Source organism: Manacus candei, unplaced genomic scaffold (genome assembly GCF_025592945.1).
Source record: "Manacus candei isolate 608988 ecotype Guabito, Panama unplaced genomic scaffold, ASM2559294v1 h1tg000072l, whole genome shotgun sequence".
NCBI classification, from domain to species: Eukaryota; Metazoa; Chordata; class Aves; order Passeriformes; family Pipridae; genus Manacus; species Manacus candei.
Window position 1 is genome coordinate 3,883,062 of NW_026138120.1, and position 23,031 is coordinate 3,906,092.

Below are 23,031 nucleotides of genomic sequence, written 5' to 3' on the forward strand. Positions count from 1 at the left end.
TCATTGCCTAGGACAGAGATGGACTAAACCACTGTCCCAGTTTTGAATTGCATTGTTGCTAGTTGCTACAATGGTTATTAGATACAATACTCAACTCTACATCTCTGTGAATCTTTATTTTCCCCTGGCTTTTATTCACCCGTTATCATAGGAGTTTTTTGCAAAAGATTCCTGGATAGGACATGATCTGCATTTTGAAAATGCCAGTTCTCTAGAGCAAGAGCTTTGGACAAGAGTTTCCACAGACTTTTTTCAAACAATGTATACCAAGTATTTGGGTTGAGTGAGTGTAGCTGCCTGCTCTTTAGCAGTTTATCCCAAGGCTAAAACAAGTTTTAGGGAATAAGTCTTAAATTAGGTATATAAGTTCAGGACTTTCTTTCAGAGTTTATGGCAAGGGTGAGAGGATGCAAGTATGTTAAGTGGCTTTCGAGCAGGTACCACACTCACCAAACCTTTGTAGCCTGTGGCCAGCAATGTTCACGCTTTGCCTTCAGTGAAGAAACAGATGCTAAAAGGAGATAACTTGAGAAGAATCATCACACCCAGGACCACAGAGGATGAGACTGGTTTCAAGACCTGTCATCTAATGAAATATGGTAAAAGGAGCAGGTGTACTTGCACCATGCTGCACTACGTGTTTAGTGTGGTTGTATTGTTCTCAGGAGTAAAAATAATGCAAGCTGAAGAGGAATTCCAAATTGTTAATCTCATGTCTGCCTTGCCTTGAGTAGCAGGAGACATGTAGCTTGCTGTAATTTAATAGCTCCTGCAACACTACCTTAAGATCCCATCTTCTGTTTTAATCAGTGCAGGAGTAAGTTGCAGTAGCTTCTTACTTCAGTACATTTCTCCCTGTGCTGTTTGTAGCTTTCAGTTCACTTTTGCAGAGGCTACTACAAATGGGCACGTTGTAAAACTGCAAAGCTTGCTTTCTTGCCCTGTTCAGTGCCTTATTCTGCTCTACCACAAATGCAATGAGAGCTCAAAATGGCAAATTAATGGTTCTGTTGGATTTCCAAAGATGGAAAGATTAGGTTTTACCTTTTGGGTTTGTTTCTGGACTCTATCCTCTTCTGTTGGATCTGTTGATTTCATTCTGGTAGTCTTATCTAAAGTTCCCAGATGTTAAAATTCTGGTCAAGGTTTTCATATATAAACACTGCCAACAACACTGCTTAAAGGACTGTTCTGTGATTTGGGATTATAGTAACATTTTCCAATGCATCTCTCCAGTATTTTATCCCTGATGGCCTATTGTGGTGTAATTGACAGTGAAAATATTTGGTAATTTGAAAGCCTGAATGCAGACTGGGATTTTACTTTCTAAAAGCAGCATTTATATTTTCCTATATGTATAGGAACCTGAACTATCTGTCTTAAAATCAGAATTTCCAGTGTAAACTGGGAAAGGTTAAAAATGCATAGAAAGTACAGGCTTAAATGACAGAACATCCTGGTCAGAAAGGTTGTTTGGTTTGGAAATCTGCAAGTAGTGACAGTCTCAGAGTAATAGGACGATTGGCAATTGATGCTTTGCTCTTTGGTTAGTGGAATTTTTTTTTTTAACGTAGTATTAGGGATGCAAAAATACCAGAGTTTCAAAAGTTTTGATTCATATAGAAAGAACTAAATCCCTCCTTCAGAGCATTAGCTAAGCTTAGTTGATTTTAAAATAAGCAATAAACTCCTGATGACTGTTGCTGTCTTCTAAGGAAAGAGCATGTGTGACGTGTGGAAAATATCAGGGGCAAACTAGAAGCCTGTCTTAATTTTAAACATCTGTTTCCAGAAATGAACAGACTACAAGGGGGATGTGCAGTATTTCTGATGAAATGTGTACTACTAAATATTAATGAAGGAGGACACAGTTGGAAGACTGTAGTCTTGAGCATACTTTTCCAGTCCCTGGCATACAGTACATAGCATTCTCCTCAAACCACAAGTTCATGTTCTTTGCATGAAGATCCTGGTGCTGTTGTTAAAGGAGATCTGCTTGAATCCTAAAAAGAAGGTAGAAAAATACACTCATCTGGTTTCTGGTGCACATTATGAGTTCTAATGCTTTCATCCTTCTTCTTTTTGAAACAACAACTAAATAAGCAGAAAAGCATTTCTTTTATTGACTAAGTTCATGCTTGGTTTAAATAGATAGCTCTGGGCTAAATTAACCAGCTATTGTTTCCAAGGCCATATGTTTGGCCATCAGTTGGACTAAGTAGCAGTCTTTCCCGAAGTTCCCAGCAGAGCTAGCTGCATCTGACCACCGAAAACCAGTTCATTGCTCCTTGAAAATCTTGTATTCTCTCTGAGTGCATATTTGCTATATATGCTCCTCATAAATTATTTCTGGGTTACTGTTTATATTAGCAGCAGTCCCCTTTACTGGGTTGTTACTAAATTCTTTCAATATCTAGTTATATCATGAGCCATACAGCAAACCTATTAATGAAATGTTCAGTCCTAGTGCCTAGGTTTTAAAGGTGGTTTGTTTTAAAATAATGAGAAAGTGTAAGCCTTGAGGCCATTTAGGACTGCTGTAAACTAGAGTGCCTTGATGACATTAGTAAAACTACTTTTCTTCTGGATTCACCCCAATAAGGGTTAATCCTGGCATAAAAGAGTTAAGGGAAATTCCTAACACTTATTAAATAATTTGTTTGAAATTCTTATCGGAGAGAGGTCCTCATTAGTAAATTTCTGTGTGTTATTTTGCATTTTTATTGATGTGGCTGGAGTACTATCTTGAGCTTGATGGAAGTGTTTGATTTTCATTGTGCCATCCCACAGGGATACGATCAGGATCTCCCTGTAAGCAATTGCCAAAACTGACAAAAGGTGTATGATTCTGTTCAGCATGGTATCTCTATCCTTGAGTTTCCATATTTATAAGAGTACCATCATGCTTGCTAGCAATAGGAGATTATTATGGTGCTGAAAGTGCAACAAGAAACACAGAATCACAAACAATACGTGGGCTGTACAATGGACTTGCCGAGTGTCTTTATTCAAAACAGATTTGAAAAGAAAACCTGTATGTGGCTGTTCAAAATGAGCTTCTGAATGTGGGTTCTCACATGACTGTGAGATCTGTAGACTAAAAACAAGTAGTTTCCAGAAAAGAGGATTTCATCATTCAGCCATACTTATTGCCAGGTGTGGTTTTGCAGACCTTTAATTTAGAGTGTCAGCCATTTTCTAATTAGGTAGGGAGTCTTCAAGAGAACCAAAATAATTTTAAAAGGTGAGATATAAATTTGCTACATCCACGTAATGTTTAGTGACACTGCGTTATGCTGGTGATGGGTCCTTTTCTTTCCAAATGCAGTGTAAAAATAGCAGTCAGGCAGTTCTGAAATAAACAATAACATTTCACAAATGTTAAGAATGTTAACACAAGTGCTCCAGCTAAAATTCAATTAAGGTAGTGACATCGGGGTTGGACACGGTGCTTGTTCCTATTCCTGCTAAAGTTCGTGGGAGATTTGGTATTTATGTCACAGACAGCAAAGGCTAAATCTGTCATTTCTTCCCCTCAGGGAAAATGCCAGGTTTCTAATCAAGCAAATTATAGGGATGACATTAAATTCTTTAACTGCCTTGGCCCTCTGTGCATGTGAAATTTCACCCCTTCTTTATGCAGACTCTATTTTTAAACTGACGTTAATCCAATTTGTTGCAACCGGGTTACAAATGAATTTGGATGTACCCACTTGGATGTTTATCCAGATTGAAATAAATAAGTTTAAGTTCTGCTTCTGTGGTTGAACAATAGCATCTTTTGTGATGGAGATCTGGTCTTGTATTTGTGGTTAATGTAATCCAAGCAGCGCTTTATGAGGCAATAAAAATGTTTCTGTTCCTATCTGGGGAAAGAAGCAAAGATTATTTTTTTATTTTCAATTTTGTTGGAATTTCCCTTTTCACAATTTCCAAAGATGTAAAAGGCAAGTATGTAGTATATTTAAAGTACAAAAAATGTCAGTAAAACATTTGAAATTAGTATGGATCACTTCATGTAAGGGCATTTTTAATCTATTAATCTTCTTATCTGATATGAAAAATGTAGAGATGCAGTTGTTGTCTTTATGTTTTTTCCTCGCATTTAGTCATACAATGCAGTAATTCACAGGCCTTTCTTAGTAGTCTTTGTTAGTGCTCTAAACTGGCACATAAAGACAGGTAATTGTGTTGTTTATCTAATCTGGAATATATCCTGGGTGATCCTATCCGAGTAGCATCTTGTTCTTCCCATTCAATGCAACTTTACCCCTGCTTTCTCCCATGCATTGCCCTCTTGCCGATTCCCAACACTGACATAATTTCCCAAAAGGCTGGAAGAGACATATCTGTCTGTGTGTACCAGCACAGAATGCCTCAGAGTTCAAAAACCACAGGTACCTGCTAGGAACAGTCCTTCTGTCCTGCATAGCTCCTGGGCACAACCTCTCCAGTTACTGAGGTTTGGGTTCGTTTTGGTTTGGTTTGTTGTTTTTTTTTATAATTCAAATATTCAGTATTCGAAATACAGGAAACAGGAAACGTGAATTTGTACTGGATGGCATAATTCAGTTTGGATGTGAAGACAACTAAAATTTCATAGTATTTAAGCTCTCAACAGGATGCTGAAAAAATGAATTGTCTTTGTAGTTTGAAAATGTTCAGGCTCAGGCTTTATACTTTCTAGTGAGAGCTAGCCTCTTCGTGGTTTTGTAGAAAGTTGAAGGGAGAGACTGTGTCTGCTGATACATCACTCTGCTGTTCTGCAGCATACATCACACTGTTGATGTAGCTTTTCCTGATAAATTGGCTTTATTGAAAATAATGAGGTGCTTGGTTCCACCATATATAATTGGGAAAATTTGAAATACATGTTTAAATAAGATTTTGTGTTCTGTATACTGTCTATTAACTTGTTGGGAAAGGGCTACAGACTTTTTCCAGTTTTTCTGCTAAACTATTAGGATAATACAGCTTAGACTACAATTCAACTCTTAGTTCCTCCCATTTCCATTCTCAGAACAAGAGCCTCAGAAGAAACACCTCAGCATCAGGTATTCCTTAGAACAAACACTTTTTTTTTGAGTAAGCCAAGACTGTAAAGCATTGCTACAATATCTGTGAAAGCTGTTCTCATCCAAACTGCAGCGTGGGAGTCTGGTATAGATTGACAAGCAGTCTTTATTGACCAGGACCAGTAAAATTACTATGTATATACTATCCCCAAACACTTTAACAGTTGCATACTAGTTAAATTTCTTTAATTAGCTGCCCTGCAACCTACTAAACAAATGTAGTGTTGTGTCTGTAGATGAGTGATAAGAGATGAAATGAATTTGTAACTCTATCATTGACTATATAAAAAAGTATTAATCAAGTTACAATGGAGAGTCTGGGCCATTAAGCATATTATGAATGCATCTGTTATTGACATTCACTTAAACCTTCCTGAGCAAGTTACATGCTAACTTTCTTTGTAGACAGATACTCATTTGATCAGGACACTGCCAGTGGTGTTTTTATTGTCCTCTTAGAGGTTATTGTCCTCTTTAGCAATGAGCTTTAGTTAAGTCAGCATCCCATGTTTTCCAGGCTAAACACCTGTGAAGACCATTGCCTTGTTTCCTGGAGACCTCTGTTTTAAGTTCCTGTGATCATGAAATCAAGAGTTAATTTAACATGGAAAATATAATAGTAGTTTGAAAGAGGAAGTTCTTGTTGTTGATCAGGTAACACGTTACCAGGAAGTAAATGATTCATTAAAAAAAAAATCTGGATAGAAGAGACGCGAACATGAGCTTCCTCTTAAATTAAAAAGAAAAAAAAATTTTACAAAATTCTTCCTCTTTACTTTCTATTGAAAAACCCCCTCACTGACCTGTTTCTCCCAGGTTGATACTAAATTGAGCGTAGAAGAATAATCAAAACACTTTAACTCTCTTGAATTACATGGTATGCAGAGAAAATGAAATAATTTCTCCATTCTCGAGGCATTTATTTTTGAAACATATATGTGTATTTAGACTTTGCATTACACGAAGAGTATACATTACATGGAAACCTTTTAATTTCAGTGATTGATTTTGATAAATGAAGCAGTAGACACTCATATGTTTTCACAGAAGTCTGTCTCGCACTGCAGCTTCTCCTGGGTTTGAGGGGTGTGAGGCTGGTGACTGGAATGGATGGTGCATCCGTAGTGCTGAGTCTGCCTGAAAGAGATTTCTCTTTCTGCTTCATCTCAAACCTTCGTTAGTTAATTCTGGCTTTGTCTAACTGTCATTACTACTAACCCAATGTGTTTTTTCTTAGGGTCTTTTGTGATTTGATTCCTTCCTTTTCCTTCTTTACCTGAAGTGTAAAGGATTAGTGATAGCGCCTCTTAGTTTCCTTTTTCTTCCTTCTTCTTAGCTTATGTCACAATGCCATTTTCTGTTCCTCAGAATATAAGTTCTGTATCTTTCCAAAAATGGTGTATTAATATAGCTTTGCTTTTATTTACTCATTATGTGAAAGTCTACCATTTGTTTCTCAATCCAAAATAGGACAAACAACAACTGTTGTTATAATGGTGCATATAGCACAGTTAATTAATAATCCTTTCCTTGCAAAAATGTCATAATCACGCACCTAATACAGCCGATGTAATATTAAGTCTCTGACTTATTGAGAATGATACTAAAATTCTTTTTGTAAGAAATACCACTTTGAGTAATTTGTAATAAATAAGCTTTTCAAACAGATACTTTTATCTCTTGTGAAGAAATATGTAGGCATTTTGTCTCTCTTTCCCCCCCTTTTTTCCTTTTTTTCCCCCTCCATTTTCATATTATTTCAGATGGTGTAGGGATCTTTTCATTCTGCTTCTTTAGAATAACTTTTTATGTAAATGCAACATGACAATTTCTTGTGGTAGTGGACAAAAGTAGGAAAATGACATACTTGCTGCCTTGAAGGGTGTTATTTTCTGTGTTTCTATTTAGCTAAGACAGCTTGACAGTTAAAAATCTAATCTTCTTCAACTTGTAGATTCAAGATGCTGCAAGTCAAGGCTTGAAATTTGTTGGAATTATACCTCAGTACCATTCCCAAAAGAACTGTCTTGTCAGCACCTCCCTGACACCTGCCAGTAACAACTCTGTGCAATCAAAAGATAATAAAAATGTTTCAAATTACCCTGAGGATCATGCTTCACCGGATGGCGAGAAAATAGATGGCATTAATGGATGCAGTACTTCAACACAGAGTGAGGAAAGTGCTGACCAATGTGCCACATCCAGAGAGGGCTGTAGAGGTGAAGGACAGGCTGCTGAAGAGCTGAATCTCAAGTCTGCGAAGGGAAACGAGGAACAGTTTCAACACATGAACCTGAGTGTAAGAGGAGCAGCAGACAAGATGAATGGACTAGCAGAGAACGAAACACCAGCACGATGTTTAAAACCACTTACTGGCAGTAAGTATTGTAGTGACCTCTCCTACATAAAAGCCAAGTTAGAATTGCCTCAATTATGTTCCCAGCTCCTTTAGGGGGTGGGGATGCAGGGGGGACATTACCACTGTGATAGTGAAGAAAAGATGCCCCAAATGAGCCACTTAACCTGATTTCAGCATGGTTACACAGTTCACAACAACTGAGCATAACTCAGATGGCAGAGATGATATAAGCAGGTGCAGCTTTGTTATGGCCCATACGTATGCCTGAGTGTAAAGACTTATTTTTGTCTGTTTGGCTGAATTGGTTCATCTCTGTATTTGTTGCTATACCCTGAGAGCTCTTGATCTTTGTGTCCTTTTTGTCTGTTTGAGTAAAAAGCCCTGCTAATCTGCCTGACAAGGTTTTGCAGCAATAGAAGGAATAAGTCACAAAGCCTTATCACAGTTAGCCCCTTTGTAGCAGGTGAACATAGCTGGAATTAAACCATGTCAGGAACAGCAGGAATATATGTGATCTGGACCCTGAAGTCTCCTAGTATTCTATTGTCAGGCTGGGGGTCAGTGCTACAGTCAGAATTGTAATTACTGGAAATCAGCAGTTATTTTTGTTAATGACTTACATTTGCTAATTCATAATAAAGATCGTCTTGGTAATGGGGATCCTAATAATTTGCCTTCCAATTCTTTCTCTCCTTTTTTTTTTTTCTTTTTAAGATTTTTCTCCATGTACTAGGTTTTTTTCTCTCATTTCTTTGACATATTTTTCTCCTCAGGCATGCTTTCCACTTTTTAAATGTCATTTAATGCCATCAAAGACCACAGGTCTCATCTGAGGTCCCAAAATAACTTCCATAAGGTGTTTGATGCTCAGGGGTTACTTCTGTAGCAAGAACTGTAGTTCAAAACAAGATGTAGACCAGAGTAATTTAGAAAATTAAAAGGAATCCTCATTTCCAGTTTAAACCTCAAAATACTTTTCTTTCCTATATTTGTTTAAATCCAAGAAAACCGTGTTTACGCTGATTTCTCTTACGTTTTCCTTAATTTTCTTATGAGCTACAGATCTCTTCAAGGGGAATGTAGATGGAATTTCTAAAGCTGGTACTGTCCTTGACTTTAATTTATCCCTATTCTTTAAGTCTTACAAAGATTCAGTCAAACAATTCTACCCCTGTGGGAATTGTGTGTGTAGGACCAAGAATGACTTTGCGTTGTACTCTCCTTGGACTATTGTCTTGGTTTCCGGTGCGGGTTGGTGTAATCAGCTTTTCACCATCAAATTTGGATCATGCTCTAGTAACCTTTCACCATACTTTCTTCAGTTTTTGTTGGGCAAAGGGGCACCCAGATTTGGTAAAAACACAGCTATTCTTTGAACAATTTCTTCTGGTTTACACCCTTAAGAGTTGGTCATCACAACACTAAATCTTACACATAAAAACCTCTCAGTTTTATAGTTAAAAATTAGTTATCTCCAAGTCTAATCGGACCAGTTCTTTCTCTTTTTATATATGCTATGAGAGTTAACTTAGGAAGTTTAATCATGTTTTTGATGCTGTTCTTCTCCATACTGAACATTGAAATTCTTTTGCTACAAGTAACCATGTTCACTGTATTTCTGCATAATGTGAAGAGGATTACTTTCAGTCTTTCCAGCTTTTGTCTGGAACACACCAGGATTTTATTACAGTGGCTGATTTGCCAGATAAGAGGGTTTGTTTTAAAAATGCATTTAGTTTTCTCAATTATCTTTCTTTCTGTGTGTGCTTTTTGGCTTTGTTTATTTTTCATTTATGTTTTGAATTGGTGAGTTATGCAAATAAGTTCCAAGACTGAAGGTCTGAGAAGGCAGTTTTATGTGACAGCTCATCTACAGTAGGATTTTCTCAAATCCTGTACAACATTGCTGATTTCTTTATTACTCTTGCATGAATTTTTGTTATTACAGCACTCCCTTTTCCTCCCATGGAAAATGTATTTCAACTTTTGGCACGAGTTCTCCATCCTTCCTTGGGAACGTGAAGATTGAAAGCATCAGGTGGTGGTTTGCTTTTTTTATCCCTACGTGTTCCGTAGGAGGTTACCACTCTTAAACTCCTTCTTCCCCATGTGAAACTTCAGGAAAAAAGTTAATATTTCTTAGTATTTGTGGGATCTTAAATTTGTTCTTAATTTTTGTTTTTTTAATTAACGTTTTTTAAATGTTATTTTTATGCTTCTTCACTTTATTCCTGAATGTTTTGTAGTGCTCATTCTCTTTCCCTATTACTAAAGGGCTCTTCAAAGCATGTTGAAAAATATTTGCCTGTGAGCAAGGCACAGATATTCCAACAGTATGTCCAAAAGTACTGTGTTACCTAGAAGCAACCTGAAGGTGTCTTTGTCCATGCTGGAGGATTCAGGATTCAGGTTTTCAGATGAAAACTGTTGTCAGTAGTGACTTGGGTTAGACTGGTGTATTATGCAGTGACAAACCAAGTCGACACGGAAAGACTCCCACACATTTTGAATGCATGTTGGTAACAACCCAGTGTCAAATCCAACCTACCATCTCCCTACAGATTTTCAGTTCCATGATTTGCTGTTGTTAGTATAATCATGGAATAGTTTGGATTGGAAGGGACTTTATAATATATTTTCAAGCCCCTGCCATAGGCAGGGACACCTTCCAGTAGACCAGGTTGCCCAGGGACCCATCCAACTTCCAGGGATGGGGCAGCCGCAACTTCCTTGAACAGCCTGTTCCAATGCCTCACCACCTTTGCCATGAAGAATTTCTTCCTACTATCTAATCTAACTCTGCCCTCTCTGAGTTTAAAACCATCATTGCTTGTTCTATCACTCCATTCCCATGTAAAAAGTCCTTCTCCAGCTCTCTTGTAGGCCCCTTTAGGTACTGGAAGGTGCTCTAAGGTCTCCCCAGAGCTTTCTGTTCTCCAGGCTGAACAGCCCCAACTCTCTGAGCCTTTCCTTATAGGAGAGGTACCTCATCCCCATAATCACCTTGGTGGTCCTCCTCTGGGCTAACTCCAACAGGTCCATGTCTTTCCTGTGCTGGGGACCCCAGAGCTGGATTCAGCACTCCAGGTGAGGTCTCACCATAGTGGAGTAGAGGGGCAGAATCACCTCCCTCGACCTGCTGGCCACGCTGCTTTGGATGCAGTCCAGGATAGGGTTGACTCTCAGGGCTGTGAGCGCACGTCATCGGGTCATGTCAAGCTTCTTGTATTAGTGTCTTAATACACAAAAGGAAAATCTCCCTTTCCAACATGAGTCTGTTCTGGGGGTCAGAATCAAAACAATCAGAGGAGCTTTCTGTGTGTGCTCTTCTGAGTTGGGATTATCATAATTTCTTTCTAAACAAGTGGTAAACAGCGAGAGGACTCACATTAACATTTATTCCTTTTTACTCTATTTGAGTTATGGTTTATGTCTGTGATCCTTAGATCTCTTTTCATGTTGGTTGCATCGTGAGCTTCCAGCTCTTCTCTTCAAGTGCTGCCAGCCTGTTTCTGAGCATCTCCCTTCTGGTATCTTTTTCAATTTACACACTGCTTCTTGCTCAGTGACGTTTGTTAGAGAGCAGTTGTAACCTTCGTCTTGACATCTCTTTCTTTACTTTTACTTGAGGTTAGACTATAATAGCTTGGAAACAAGAGGAGCTTATTGAATGAAGGAATTTCTTATAATGTCTTTACCTTTTATATTAATATATTTTGGGAGAATTTTTGGTATTTGGAAGTCAATAGAAGTTTTACCATTTATTTCCTTGTCCAGTAATAAGTAATAATGTGCCCAATTTTTTATTAGTTATTTTATTGGCAGTTGTACCCTGCCAATAATACTCCTGAGAAGGAATATCTGCATTTAAACTTGATGTCACTTAAGGGCTGTGAAAACTCAGCTTTGCTGTCAGCAATGACTCTTTTGCCTACAGTAACTGCTTCTATGATATACTAGAGGAAATATGGAGCGGAGTCTAGATGATGTTCTCATTTGTGAGACCCTTCACAATTCCACTTTTAAATTTCATTTGCTGTTGTGTCAATGTCACACCTTGGCTCAGACCCAGAGTAAATCAGTGAACCAGCTAGCATAGTCTCTATGTGAATGATTAATTGCATTTTCTTGAGATGAGACTGCTGTTGGCTGGTTCCATGACATGGTGTTACCAAACCCAAGCTATTTAATACTTTCATGACTATGATTTACAGACTGCAATTCCTCCTAAATTTGCAGTAAGATTTCATATTTGAACTGATAGCTCCCGTAGGGGAGTGTTGCATTAGTACTCAGGTATTACTATCTCTAAATGTTTTATTGTCAACAGCAAATCCATTATGAGTAACAAATACTATAACAGCAAACAAAATACTGTATTAGGTTTTGGGACCCTACTGCAAAAATGTATTAAGGAGATAACCTCATCTCAAAGAATTTTTTGCAGTTGCACAGTGTGATTAGGCAAGGGCAAACAGTGGGTTATATTGTTTCAGCTGAAATTTTATGATACGGTTGTTGCATTACTCCATTTTTTTTACTCTTTGGTAGAAGCAGAGATCTTCGCTCTCTTCAACAAGCCAAAAACCCCACAAAAGTGCAGCCAGTATTACACAGTGACTATCCCTATGAGGATCTCCAGGAATGGGCAGACTGTCAACAGCTTAGAAGCAAATTGGCTGGAGCACATGACAGATCACTTCAGGAAAGGAGGCTCATTGGTAAACGGCATCTTCAGCCTTGGAATGGTAAATGGTATGGAAATTACAGTAAGCATTATGCTGTAATTATTTTCCTTTTCCTCTAATAGAGGTCATTATCTTTGAAGAGAAGATATTTGGGAGATGCTTTAATATAGGCTTGGGGAAGATTTGTTTTAGATCAGCCTCTTTCAGTGAAATGGAATGAAAGCACAGAAAATATTTTGGCATTTGAATAAGGAAAACAGATCTTGTATTGTATTTTATAATACAATACTAGAGATGATCTTGTAATTGTGGAAATATAGAGAGTTAATAAACAGTAGCAAGTAAAGTGAATTAAACTAATAAGATTGTAAAGCAGATGACATAAATAGAAGAGTGACTTTCCTCTTAGCTGTCTGGCCACACACTGTATCTGGATTTGATTTCAGGTCAGCATAAGGACTCTTGAGTTTTATCTGGCCAGCGAGTGGTCAGTTACTCCCAGTTCTTGCAGAGGCCCTTTCCACCCTGATGGCACCATGTTTTACAAAATTGTCTCCTATTTTTGTTTATCCTAGCTAGAGTGATGTATAAATGTTGGTCTTAATATAAAAGGATTAAAACCCCCCAGACTTTTGCATGTTGTGAAAATGTGGCACTAAGTCCAGCCTAATACTTGTAGCCAGTCTGTACTATATTTGTGGCCACCATGGCTTTGAAGATAAGCCTGCTGTACAAAGACAGACTTTGGTGCATAGTAGGGATCCAAGAGACATAAGCAAGGAACCATGAGAACAACTGAAGAGAAGTACTTAAACACAAAAATGCTGAAGTTACAACTGGATTAATTTTACTGGAAAATTATGTAATTTTACTGGAAAATTATGTGACTGGTATACTTCATGGTTAAAGTGCTTATGACTGAATCTTTCACCTAATTTTGGTTTGTTTTGCATTCTTCAAAAGGAATGTGGTAACTCAGAGCTTGGACATTGCTACTAAGATTTGTACTTCAAAATTATAGGGGAACTGCTTCCAAGCATCTTATTCCCATTTTGCTGCTGGTCAGAATTTCAGGACCCATGATAAAACACAGTAATATGAGTCAGTTCTGGTAAAAGTCAATCAGGAAATTAACAGGCAATCCTAATTTTTCATTTTACAAACAAGTATCAAAAAAAGGAAGGTCTAAAGTTCAGCTGATGGAATGCTTTCACACAGCTTCCTGGAAAGCCTTGTAATTGCTAGTTAACTTGCTTAAAAACAAATGGTCATTTGCTTTCTGTATATAAATTGCGACTCACAGAGGCAAACCTAATTGACTCTATCAGGCTCAATGTGATTTTCAAAATAAAATCTGCTTATCAGTGAACTCTAAAATGATTTAAACACAGCATTTTTTCAGTTATTTAAACTTCTGGAGTTCATTTACATAACGGAGGCCTGGGGGGAGTTAATGAACTTGGATACCAGAATGAGGATTGCTGGATAACTGCCTGTGAACATAGATGAAGTAGGCTTGAATGATGACACTAAAGTTTCAATGCAAACAGGACAACAAATTATGTAGAAGTGGACAGATTCAGGATTAAGTCAGATTAAAGATTGAAGGTGAAAAATTAGTAAACATTTTTGTTAGCGTTTTACAGTTACAAGAAGAACAGGTTTCAAAATCAAAAAGCTGGAACAAGGTTTCTGAAAGTGTATTGTGCTATTAGAAGAACATTATTAAGAACATCTGTGAGTTACTATCAGTTGCACTTAAATGTTTTATCATTTAAATCCTAATTTTTTCTTATGCTGCAGAGAAATGGAATACCTTTTTCATTCATATGCCAATCAGTATCAAACAACGCAGGGTAAGGAGGAGGGAAGAAGTGGGGGCTGAGGGCTTCTCAGCTCTTTGCAGCCTATCTTGCTCTTCATAGCTAGTCTTATTCACTGATTAATCCTCTTCCAAATTAAGGTAATATCAGCATACTTTAATTGGTTGTATCACATTTCTTTGTTCTGGGGGCTGATTTTCTTTTTGGCTTAAAGTATGAATTCATTATTTTGCTTATTAGACTTACAAGCAGGGTTATTATCTTCTTCTTTTCCCCCTTGTCCTTGGAATACCCAATGAAGTGAAGATTTCCAGATTGTCAGCAGTCATAAATCTGTTTCTTCCTTCTGCTAACAGTTTAATAATTAGTCTTTAAAAGAGTTTTAAAGTTCACTGATAACAATTGTTTCTTTTTGCTTATTGTAGCAGATAATTATAAACAGAAATATAACACAATTACAAATCACAATATGTAAACCATAAAGAGTTACACCATATATTAAATGTATTCACATTTTGCTAGTAAGTCAGAAACAGCAGTATGCTTGGTTCTTGAATGTTCTTATGCTGACAGATAACAGTTATTTATTTAAATTTGCAGTTCAGTTACTTGATGGTGTTTTTCACCGTTGGTAATCCTACCTGTAGTCCCAGATGTAAACTAGTCCTTCCTAATGATCTAAAGTGATCATAGGAATTCACCCTTGCCCTCTTCTAGTGAGAAGTGGAGATTGTAGCAGCAAGCTACAGATTATTGCCAAATGGAAAGGAAGTAGCAGGTGGGGTCTCCTTTCCTGTGACTGCAAGTCTCCAGTCAGCAGTGTGAGAAGGCAGGAAGAGTCAAACCTCTTCAAGGTTGTATTTTGATACCTTAACAGAGTAATCACAAGCCTATTCGTCTTTAGTTGTTTTGAACGTCTTTAAATGCCCGGCATTCTTGCATTTGTTTCACTACCCTGTCTGTGAATTTTCTGCCTTTCAAACTTAGAAAAAGCCAACCAACCAACCAGGAAACATCGACAGTACTTAAACACAAAGCAAATGAAAGAAAACAGTGAGTTGCTTGGCAGGGGGAAGTAGTCAGGTTTTTAAGAGGGCCAGATTGACGGTCTCTGTTATACTCTCACTGCCTCCGACAGAGATGAACCAGTGGTGCGTTTGACCGATTATCGTCACCTCAGCCACTGAAGTGGCTGGGATTGCTGTTGTCCATATGGAATTATTTTCTCTGCGTGTACTGAAGGTGAAAAGATTCAGAAGGAGGGAGGAATGCAAATCTGAAGCAAAGGCCAACAGTCGGGTCACTTGCCACATAAAGTCACAGAGAGCTAGTTTTTTCCTCATTGAGAGCAACAGCAGCCTAAAGGTTAGTTTCGTAGGTAAGGGGAATTTGTAGTTTAAAGACAACAAGGGGGAAATTGTCACCCACTAGGACAGCTGTCATGGTAAAGTAAGTAGTCTTTCCCCATATACTTCTTGGAAATCAGAAGCAAGAACATCAAAATAGCTTTTTGTCAACCGAGCTACATCAAATATTTATACAAGCCAGTGAAAATAGCTTTTTGCACACAGTAGGATGCCTTAATAAAAAATGCAGTGGTAATGGAACATTTTCAGAAGAAGGACAGTGATTGCAACCTTTATTTTTGGAGCCTTTTCTTCAAGAAAGAGTGAAGTTCAAGATTAGAGATTGAGAAATGATACTACAAATGGCAAAGTAAGTCAAAATGCTTTGGTTTATTGGCATTCCTTACTGCCCTATTGCAAATGGACTAGAATTTGAAAGTCCTAAGGACTTTTTTAACTTAAGCGAAGTGTCAGGAGCTAAATCTTGTTAAAAAAGAGATTACCAAAAGGGAATACAGCTGCATCAGAATCAGGAAATACTTTGCATGAGAAACAGTGGAAACTGGAAAAACCAACTCACTATTTAAAGCTTTAGATGGCTGATCTTTGTAGACAAGTTGGGTAACCTTCTGCTGAATAAATATAGGCATCTGTCCTGCAGGTATCTGTGTATGAGTTGTCACCCCAAAGTGCCATTATAATCAATGGGGATCTAGGCCTAGACCTATATAGTCAGTAGGATTTGTGTTACAATCCACCTCATCCTACATCAGGATATGCAAAAGAGATAAGATACATCTAGATAAGACTGATACTTGGTGCTTCCTTTGCCTTAGTCTTTGAGAAGGAGGTTGGATTGTAGACCTCCTGAGGTCCCCATCCACCTGAATTATTCTATGATTCTATAAAACTGTTAGATCATGTGCACCTTACCTAGTGGGGCAGCTCTAGAACATGTGTGTATAGACTGAAGTTGCTTTTAGATCTAGAGTACCTGTGTGATAAAATACTACAGGCAGACTCAGTGCATCTGTCCGTCTTCTTGTCTTTCCACACCTTTGTGTTAAGTTTCCCTGATATTCCTGCTGATCCTGCACAGCATAGTGTGGGTTATGCATGCCTTTTCTCCAAAATATGACCATGTTAACTTACTTTCTGCTGCTTTTTCCTTTCCCCCAATTATTCTCAGCATCCCAAATGCTTCACATGCAAAGGACTTAATGATCCAATTATTGTTTTCTTTACCTCCCCTTTTCTCTCCAGAGTAGTAGATAGCCTGTAAAAGGGAAGTTGTACAGCCAAGGTGTGAGAATTGTAAGGTGTGCTTTCATGGCATGAAAGCTTAAAACACTGTGGCATGACAAGTAGAGAGGAGGTTGGTTATGGTTAAGAGGGAAAATCTTGAGCATCATCAACCAGTTTCTTTTAGAGAGTTTTTCACCAGCATCACTCTGTTGAACAGACAGTGCTCTTTACATTTACAGCAGCTGTCTCTCCCTCATCGTTTCCTCCCTCACAGTCTTCTTATTTTCTATAGGTTTCTTTCCTAGCAAAAAAAAAAAATAAAATCCATGGATTGCAGGATTGATGGATGTAGCCTTCAAGAGTAATCACTGTACATCCAACAAGAAAGCAAAGTCATAGAATCACTTAGGTTGGAAAAGACTTTTAAAATCATGAGTCCAGCCATAAACCCAGCACTGTCACAGTGGAAGTGTCTGCTGCCTGTAGGGTCTCCCAAGCTCAGCTATTAGTTTCTAAAACATTACATATGTGCCGTGATATTCACATATGTGGAAGCTGTGAATTGCATGAGTGGAATGTGCAGCAGAATAAACCACAAAGGATGATTTATGAGAGAGTGTAAACACACACATGCTGATTGTGTTTTGATCGCTGGCAAATGCGTGGGGTGAGCTCAAGCTGCAGTTGTGCCAACAGTGTGACACCGAATTTCATTAAGAGAATTCACAACACAGGAGCAGTGCACTGGTGCCGTATAAAGCTCCCCCTGGCAAGATCTGGATGTCTGTGTCTATGGGTTTCTGCTTTCAGTCTTAGATGCTGTCCTGTCATCCCTGCTTTGGAAATTAAAGGGTTTTTTGTACGTTGTGCATCCCGAAATAGATTTGGGTAGGGGTTTGGGTGTTGGAATGTGATACACTGCACAGAAGTTCCCTCTTTGCAATGTCAGGTCTAGTTTTCATTCAAAAAAGTGCCTTTTTTGAATGGAATATGGTAATTAAAGCTTGTACCCATAGCCAGCTTGCTCTGCCTGTGTTTTCAGACCTGTAACCCAGCTACTTAGTGATCTGGCCTGTTATTTCAAACCAAAAAGGTCTGTTCTCTTTACTTGGATGAGAAATCTGCCTTTATGACAGGAGTTACTGCTTTGTAATCCAGCTCATCCTCCTTGGAGCAATGTGTAATACTGGCTTGCTGTAGTGGTGAGGAGTCTTCGTCTCTCTTTATTCTAAATAGAGTTGCAGGAAACCTACCTGCGAAGACAGTGTGAAAGTAGACAGAGTGTTTTTCTTCTTTCAGTCTCCAAACACAATCTCAAGGAGAATCTCTAGTAATTGGTTTACAACTTTTTTCCTTCACAACTGAACTACAAATAAACATGCTGTGTTAATTTAGAGACAGGTATTTGCATCTCCTCACTTGCAACTTAATGACTTGACTGCAACTGCAGCAAGAGAGAGTAGGGGACAGTGCAAGTAGAAGCAGGGGGGCTTGACACCTGCAGCAAGAGTCTTGCTACAGTGTGTGTGTGTAGACTATTCCTCCAAATGTAGGAATCTGGTCAACTGTGGGCTTTGCCCACAACAAATTTGTTATTTCCAGATAATAAATTGGATTTGGATCATGTAATGACATCAGAATATGTTGACTGAGGTTGTGTCTGCAAGAGGTAAGAAGCCTCAATCCTCTTCATTGCCTCTTTTGTGAAAATTGTTTCTGAGTTTGATGTATGTTTTCCCTTGGAGGCAGCAGTGCTTTCCTGCTGGCATTTCTTGACCTCATAACATCCACCAGGAAGTCAGGAGGACCCGATGAAACACCTAAGCAGGCTTATCCAGAAGATTCCTATCAGTTCAGGAATCTGTCCCTTTGGCATGTGTGACTGCATTTCAAAAACATGTATCCTACCAGTGCAAGGAACATAATTTTCCTAAAAATGTAAGGAAATTATCATTCAAAAGACAAAACCTGGGGAGGGCATAAGCAAGGTCTTTATAATCAGTTATACAGGGTAAATATATATTATTCATAATAGAAAGGCTGAAAAAGATGCTTTGTGACAACGTGAGAAGAGTTTTCTCTGTTTATAAAGAATACAGTCCTTCTTATTTACAGCTCTTCTAAATATAATTCTGTTGCTTCATCCATTAGCTTATTTTAACAAAGAAAAGTAAGAGTGTTTTTTCAGTTATTCTGATTCTGTTACATCACGGAGCTGACGAAGCATGAGTTCTTGCGTGTGGGAGCTGATTATGGACTATTCAGTTAAGTTGAAGGAGAAAGTGCTGCTCGAGTAACTTTAGTGGTATGTGTTGTCTGAAAAAAGGCTGAATGTGTTGGGAATGCAAATGAGAATAGAGAAGCACTAAACCAGATGGTCAAAATGCCTTCATAAATTGATTAAATAGTTATGAATGTATCTTTTCTTTCACACTGTTCAGATATGCCAGATCATCCTTAGTCCATTTAGCTCACTGAGATGCAGTGGCTGATCCATGTGCAGGGTTCTGACTTCTGTGAATGAATAGATAGAGTCATATATATAATAAATATCATAAATACAAATCAGTGTACTTTGAACAACCCTTGAAAATAACACACTGACTTAATACATGTTGTTTAGTGCGTTTATAACTTCAAGTAGGTGAGCAGTACTGCTAAACTGAGGACTGAGTTAATTTTGCCTGCTCGGTATGGGAGAGCTGTGGGTTTTGGTGACAAACTGTGGAATAACAGAGTGGACAGCAAGGTTTGCTATTAGGGAGTAGTATTGCTCTTAAAAACTGCTAAAGGTTAATAGAGCTGGACTATTAGAGAATGTCTGTGAACTTTTTAGTAACATCCTTGGAAGAATATGTTATTAATAAATTCAGATGCCTCACTACACAAGGAATGCCTTCCATAAAGCTTACAATCAATCCTGTGTTTTCACAGAGTCTTTACACGGGACAATGGATGGAGTATTTCTCTTTGAAGATGTTCCTGTGGAAGACAGTAAAACCATGCAGGGCTATGATGCAATTGTGGTAGAGCAGTGGACTGTCTTGAAGGTATGGGTACAATCTTTCTTCTTTGATTTTTTTTTTTTAAATCAAAACACTCTAAGACTGCATGGCAGACTCTCATATGCTGATCTGTGCTCCAACAGTATCTGAGGTAAAGGGATGGAACATAGCAGTAATGCCAGTTAACCACACTTTAGTTTTGTACAGTGCACTTCTGATTTTGATAATCTTCATGCTTTTTTGGGGGGGACAGGAAATGTCAGCAATGGTGAGCAATGAAACTCAGGGCTATCTGTCCCAAAATTACAGATGTCTGCTAGATCTGTAAAGAGCATCTCCATTGGTTGCCAGGGCAACATGATCACACCAGTCACTGTAGCATTGCAGTTCTAAAGAAGGCAGCCCTTTAGGTAGGCTGAGCTGCAGCAGGAGTGCACAGATAACTGCCTTGGTTTCTGTCTGACCTCCTTCTTACGCTGAAAGAACTGTGCATTTTGGATAGGTCCCTATAAACAAACCACGTTTGTCATGGCTTGGCTTTCTACGGATCCAAGTGCCCACTCGGATCAGTAAAAACATTGTTTAGACCAGATTGGTCAGTAGCGATCTCCCACCATAAATTTGATACACAGATAGATATTTGAAAAGCTGGGCTTAAATTCTTTGTGACTTGAAGCAAAAAGAACATGGAGGAAAAGAAGAAGTTGTGTAACTCTTAGAAGGTTTTTATTTTTTTTTATTTTATTAATTGTCTACTAAAAATAGATATTATGTATCTATAAAGGCAATACCTGATGTTATCACTTGGAATATACTGTAAATGGTGTAAAATCCTGAGACAGACAATCCATCCTTTTGGCATACACATACCATAAGACTGGATTAAAGGAAAATGGGACAGATGCTAGATTAAGTGTGTAAAATTCCAGGAGACTAGGATTAAGACTTTTGTTAGTAGATAATGACTTTGCAGTGTAGCAAGAAATGGCCATATAGTAACCACTAGAAACAACTTGTAGAGCAGTATAATACGTTAATAGCAGCTTTTCTTGTTGCTGAGGGGCAGCTGAAAAAATGATTCCTATATTGCATTAAATGTTAGTCATGACAGACTTGACTGTAAATTCTTTTTCATTTTTAGGGTCAAATTATGGTGTTGCCACTCAGGAACAAGGTTTTGAGATAATGACAGATGGTTCCATGAGTGCATTAGGTCAGGGCTGATCAAGAAGGCAAATGTTAAGAAGCATTAATGTTAACCATATGTTTAAAACTGTTAGGAAATGAATAGAGGGTGAAACAGCAAACATATACTACTACATACTACTGTGTAAGCTGTGTTTGACAGCACCTTGTTTCAGAAGGTTGTGTTAGCACTGTAATTTTTCAGAGAAGAGCAGTGGGGATAATCCATGATACCGACAGCTTCCATATTAGGAAGACTTTTCATGGGTGTGTCCTTTCAGCCTGGAAAAGAGAAGAGTTCCAGGGAATGGAATAGGTAGACTTCCTAAATCATGGGAAAGGTAACAGGAATTGTTTGCCATCTCTTTCAGTACAAGAGCTAAGGACTGCCACACGGCACTAGTCAGGGCCAGGTGCAAAGCAAGCAAAAAGGAGATAATTCAGATAATTATTTATGCAGCAGATCTGTACAAACTGGATTTCTTTCAGTAGAAACTAAACCAGATGTGCTGAGAGGAAGTACACAAAATATTTGGGGCAGATATCCTGCATGATTGACCTAATATATATTACTTTTCCTTAGCTGTCACTTATAGCCATGTTGGAGAAAGCTTTCCAAGCTATAAATGGATTCTTGGCTCAAACCAGTTTGGCTCTCAGACAATCAGTGAAAGGTTCTCTGTCTCAGTAGGATATCACATCAAAGTTAGTTATAATAGCCCCTACACACCTTTTGGGTTGCTCTTCGTGGACACCAGAAACTTTGTGTCAAGCTACATGACAAGGACGTCTGCTAATGGGGATCCTGTGATGGCAGAGAGCTGGCCACAACTCTAGGACACAGCAGAAGAGTATTTTTTGCAGGGCCATTTGAAGTGTTATAGCCCGGGTAGGTGGAGTATCATTTGCTTTCAATTCTAGCAATTCCATGCTGGAGACACAGCTGGTCAACAGATTAGGGAATCAACCTCCCAGTGCCATCTGGTGTGTCAAGAGATGCTGTACTGCTACACATCATGTCTATGTGGGGGCTAATGCAGAGAATCTCCTGTTCCAGACGTAAGATTTGGGATGCGCAATTTCAGAAACTGACTTCCAGCATGTACACAGCTTGTTGGTGTGAGCAGATTATCCTCTGTTGGAATTAAAAATTTGGATGCTGGGTGTTCCCTGGCAATTTTGCTCTTTTCAGATCAAGTGTGGCTCTTTTGTGGACATTATGAATATGGTGCCCACCAAACTGAAAGTGGAAGAATATAGAGAAGAAAAAACTTGCTGAAGGAAAGATGTTGAGGCATTAGGGAACTCTTGCAAAGGTTTTACCTATTTAGAGAAAGAGCAGAGCTGACCACCTCTGTTTTCTCCTCCTGAGATTTAAATAACTGATGGGATGTTTCATGCCTCAAGCTTTCTGAGACATAATAGGTATAGGTAGGTAAAGTCGTTAAATTGATGAAAGTAAGGCTGGAAGCTGGGGGATCTCTAGGCACTTGCACAGTGTTGTACCGAAAACCAAGTTACCTCTGCGTAAACCCTGTTGAAATTCACCTTTATTTACCATAACCATGGAATAATGCAGTGCAGAGGAAGGGACTGTAAAATGGGGAAGAAGACAGAGTTCACTAGTGACGGAAGATGTCCGAGACCCAGTAAAGGCTTTCTTTCTGTTATGAGTGCTTCAAAGTATAATTGTCACGGGGGTAATTATGGAGCAGTGGAATGACTCACTAATGTAGAATTTCTTTTTTGGGGAGGTATAGGTTCAGCTCTGATCCAGATTAACCATTTACATTTGTTGTTTTCATTTGTACTAAAGCAATGGAAGAAGCTGTGATGGGCAGCATGACATAAACGTGTATAATGGATCCTTATTTTAAATTTGTATCAGATTTGATTATCTGGATGAGCTGTGGAGTTGTTCAGATGTGGTTGGAACTGAATGTAAATTTATTGTGCTGTATCCCAATTAAGAAGAAACAAAAGAATCCCAGCCACAACAAAAGAAAGCTTTTTTAAAAAGGAAGACGTAGCAAATATCTACGCCCTTTAGAAAGAGAACCTTTCTAAATGGAAAGGTAAAGGTTTGCTGTTTAACCATGAACACAAAATAGAGGGGTTGGCACACCTCTTAGCAGAGAAAGGGCTGCCTTTTTAATTGCTAAGGCTAATAGATAAAACAAGCTGAACAGTGTGATGCACTCAGTATGTGTGTAAAATGTCAGTTTGTAGAGGATGTAAAGCTCGCAGCTGTCACAGTATGTGGTCCCGCCAAGCAGCAGACAGGATGTAATAGCTCTGAGTAATT

The 23,031-nt window shown here is 38.4% G+C and overlaps 1 protein-coding gene across 2 annotated transcripts in view; it reads left to right on the top strand.

The window, feature by feature from the left end:
- Window positions 1–23,031, top strand: part of RFTN1 (raftlin, lipid raft linker 1) — a 96,040-nt gene that overhangs the window by 57,996 nt on the left and 15,013 nt on the right. For both annotated transcript variants that reach the window (XM_051808297.1, XM_051808296.1), the window contains exons 5-7: window positions 7,030–7,453; window positions 11,986–12,189; window positions 19,471–19,586. In XM_051808297.1, the coding sequence (XP_051664257.1) occupies window positions 7,030–7,453; window positions 11,986–12,189; window positions 19,471–19,586 (744 nt within the window). The remainder of the gene's footprint in view (window positions 1–7,029; window positions 7,454–11,985; window positions 12,190–19,470; window positions 19,587–23,031) is intronic.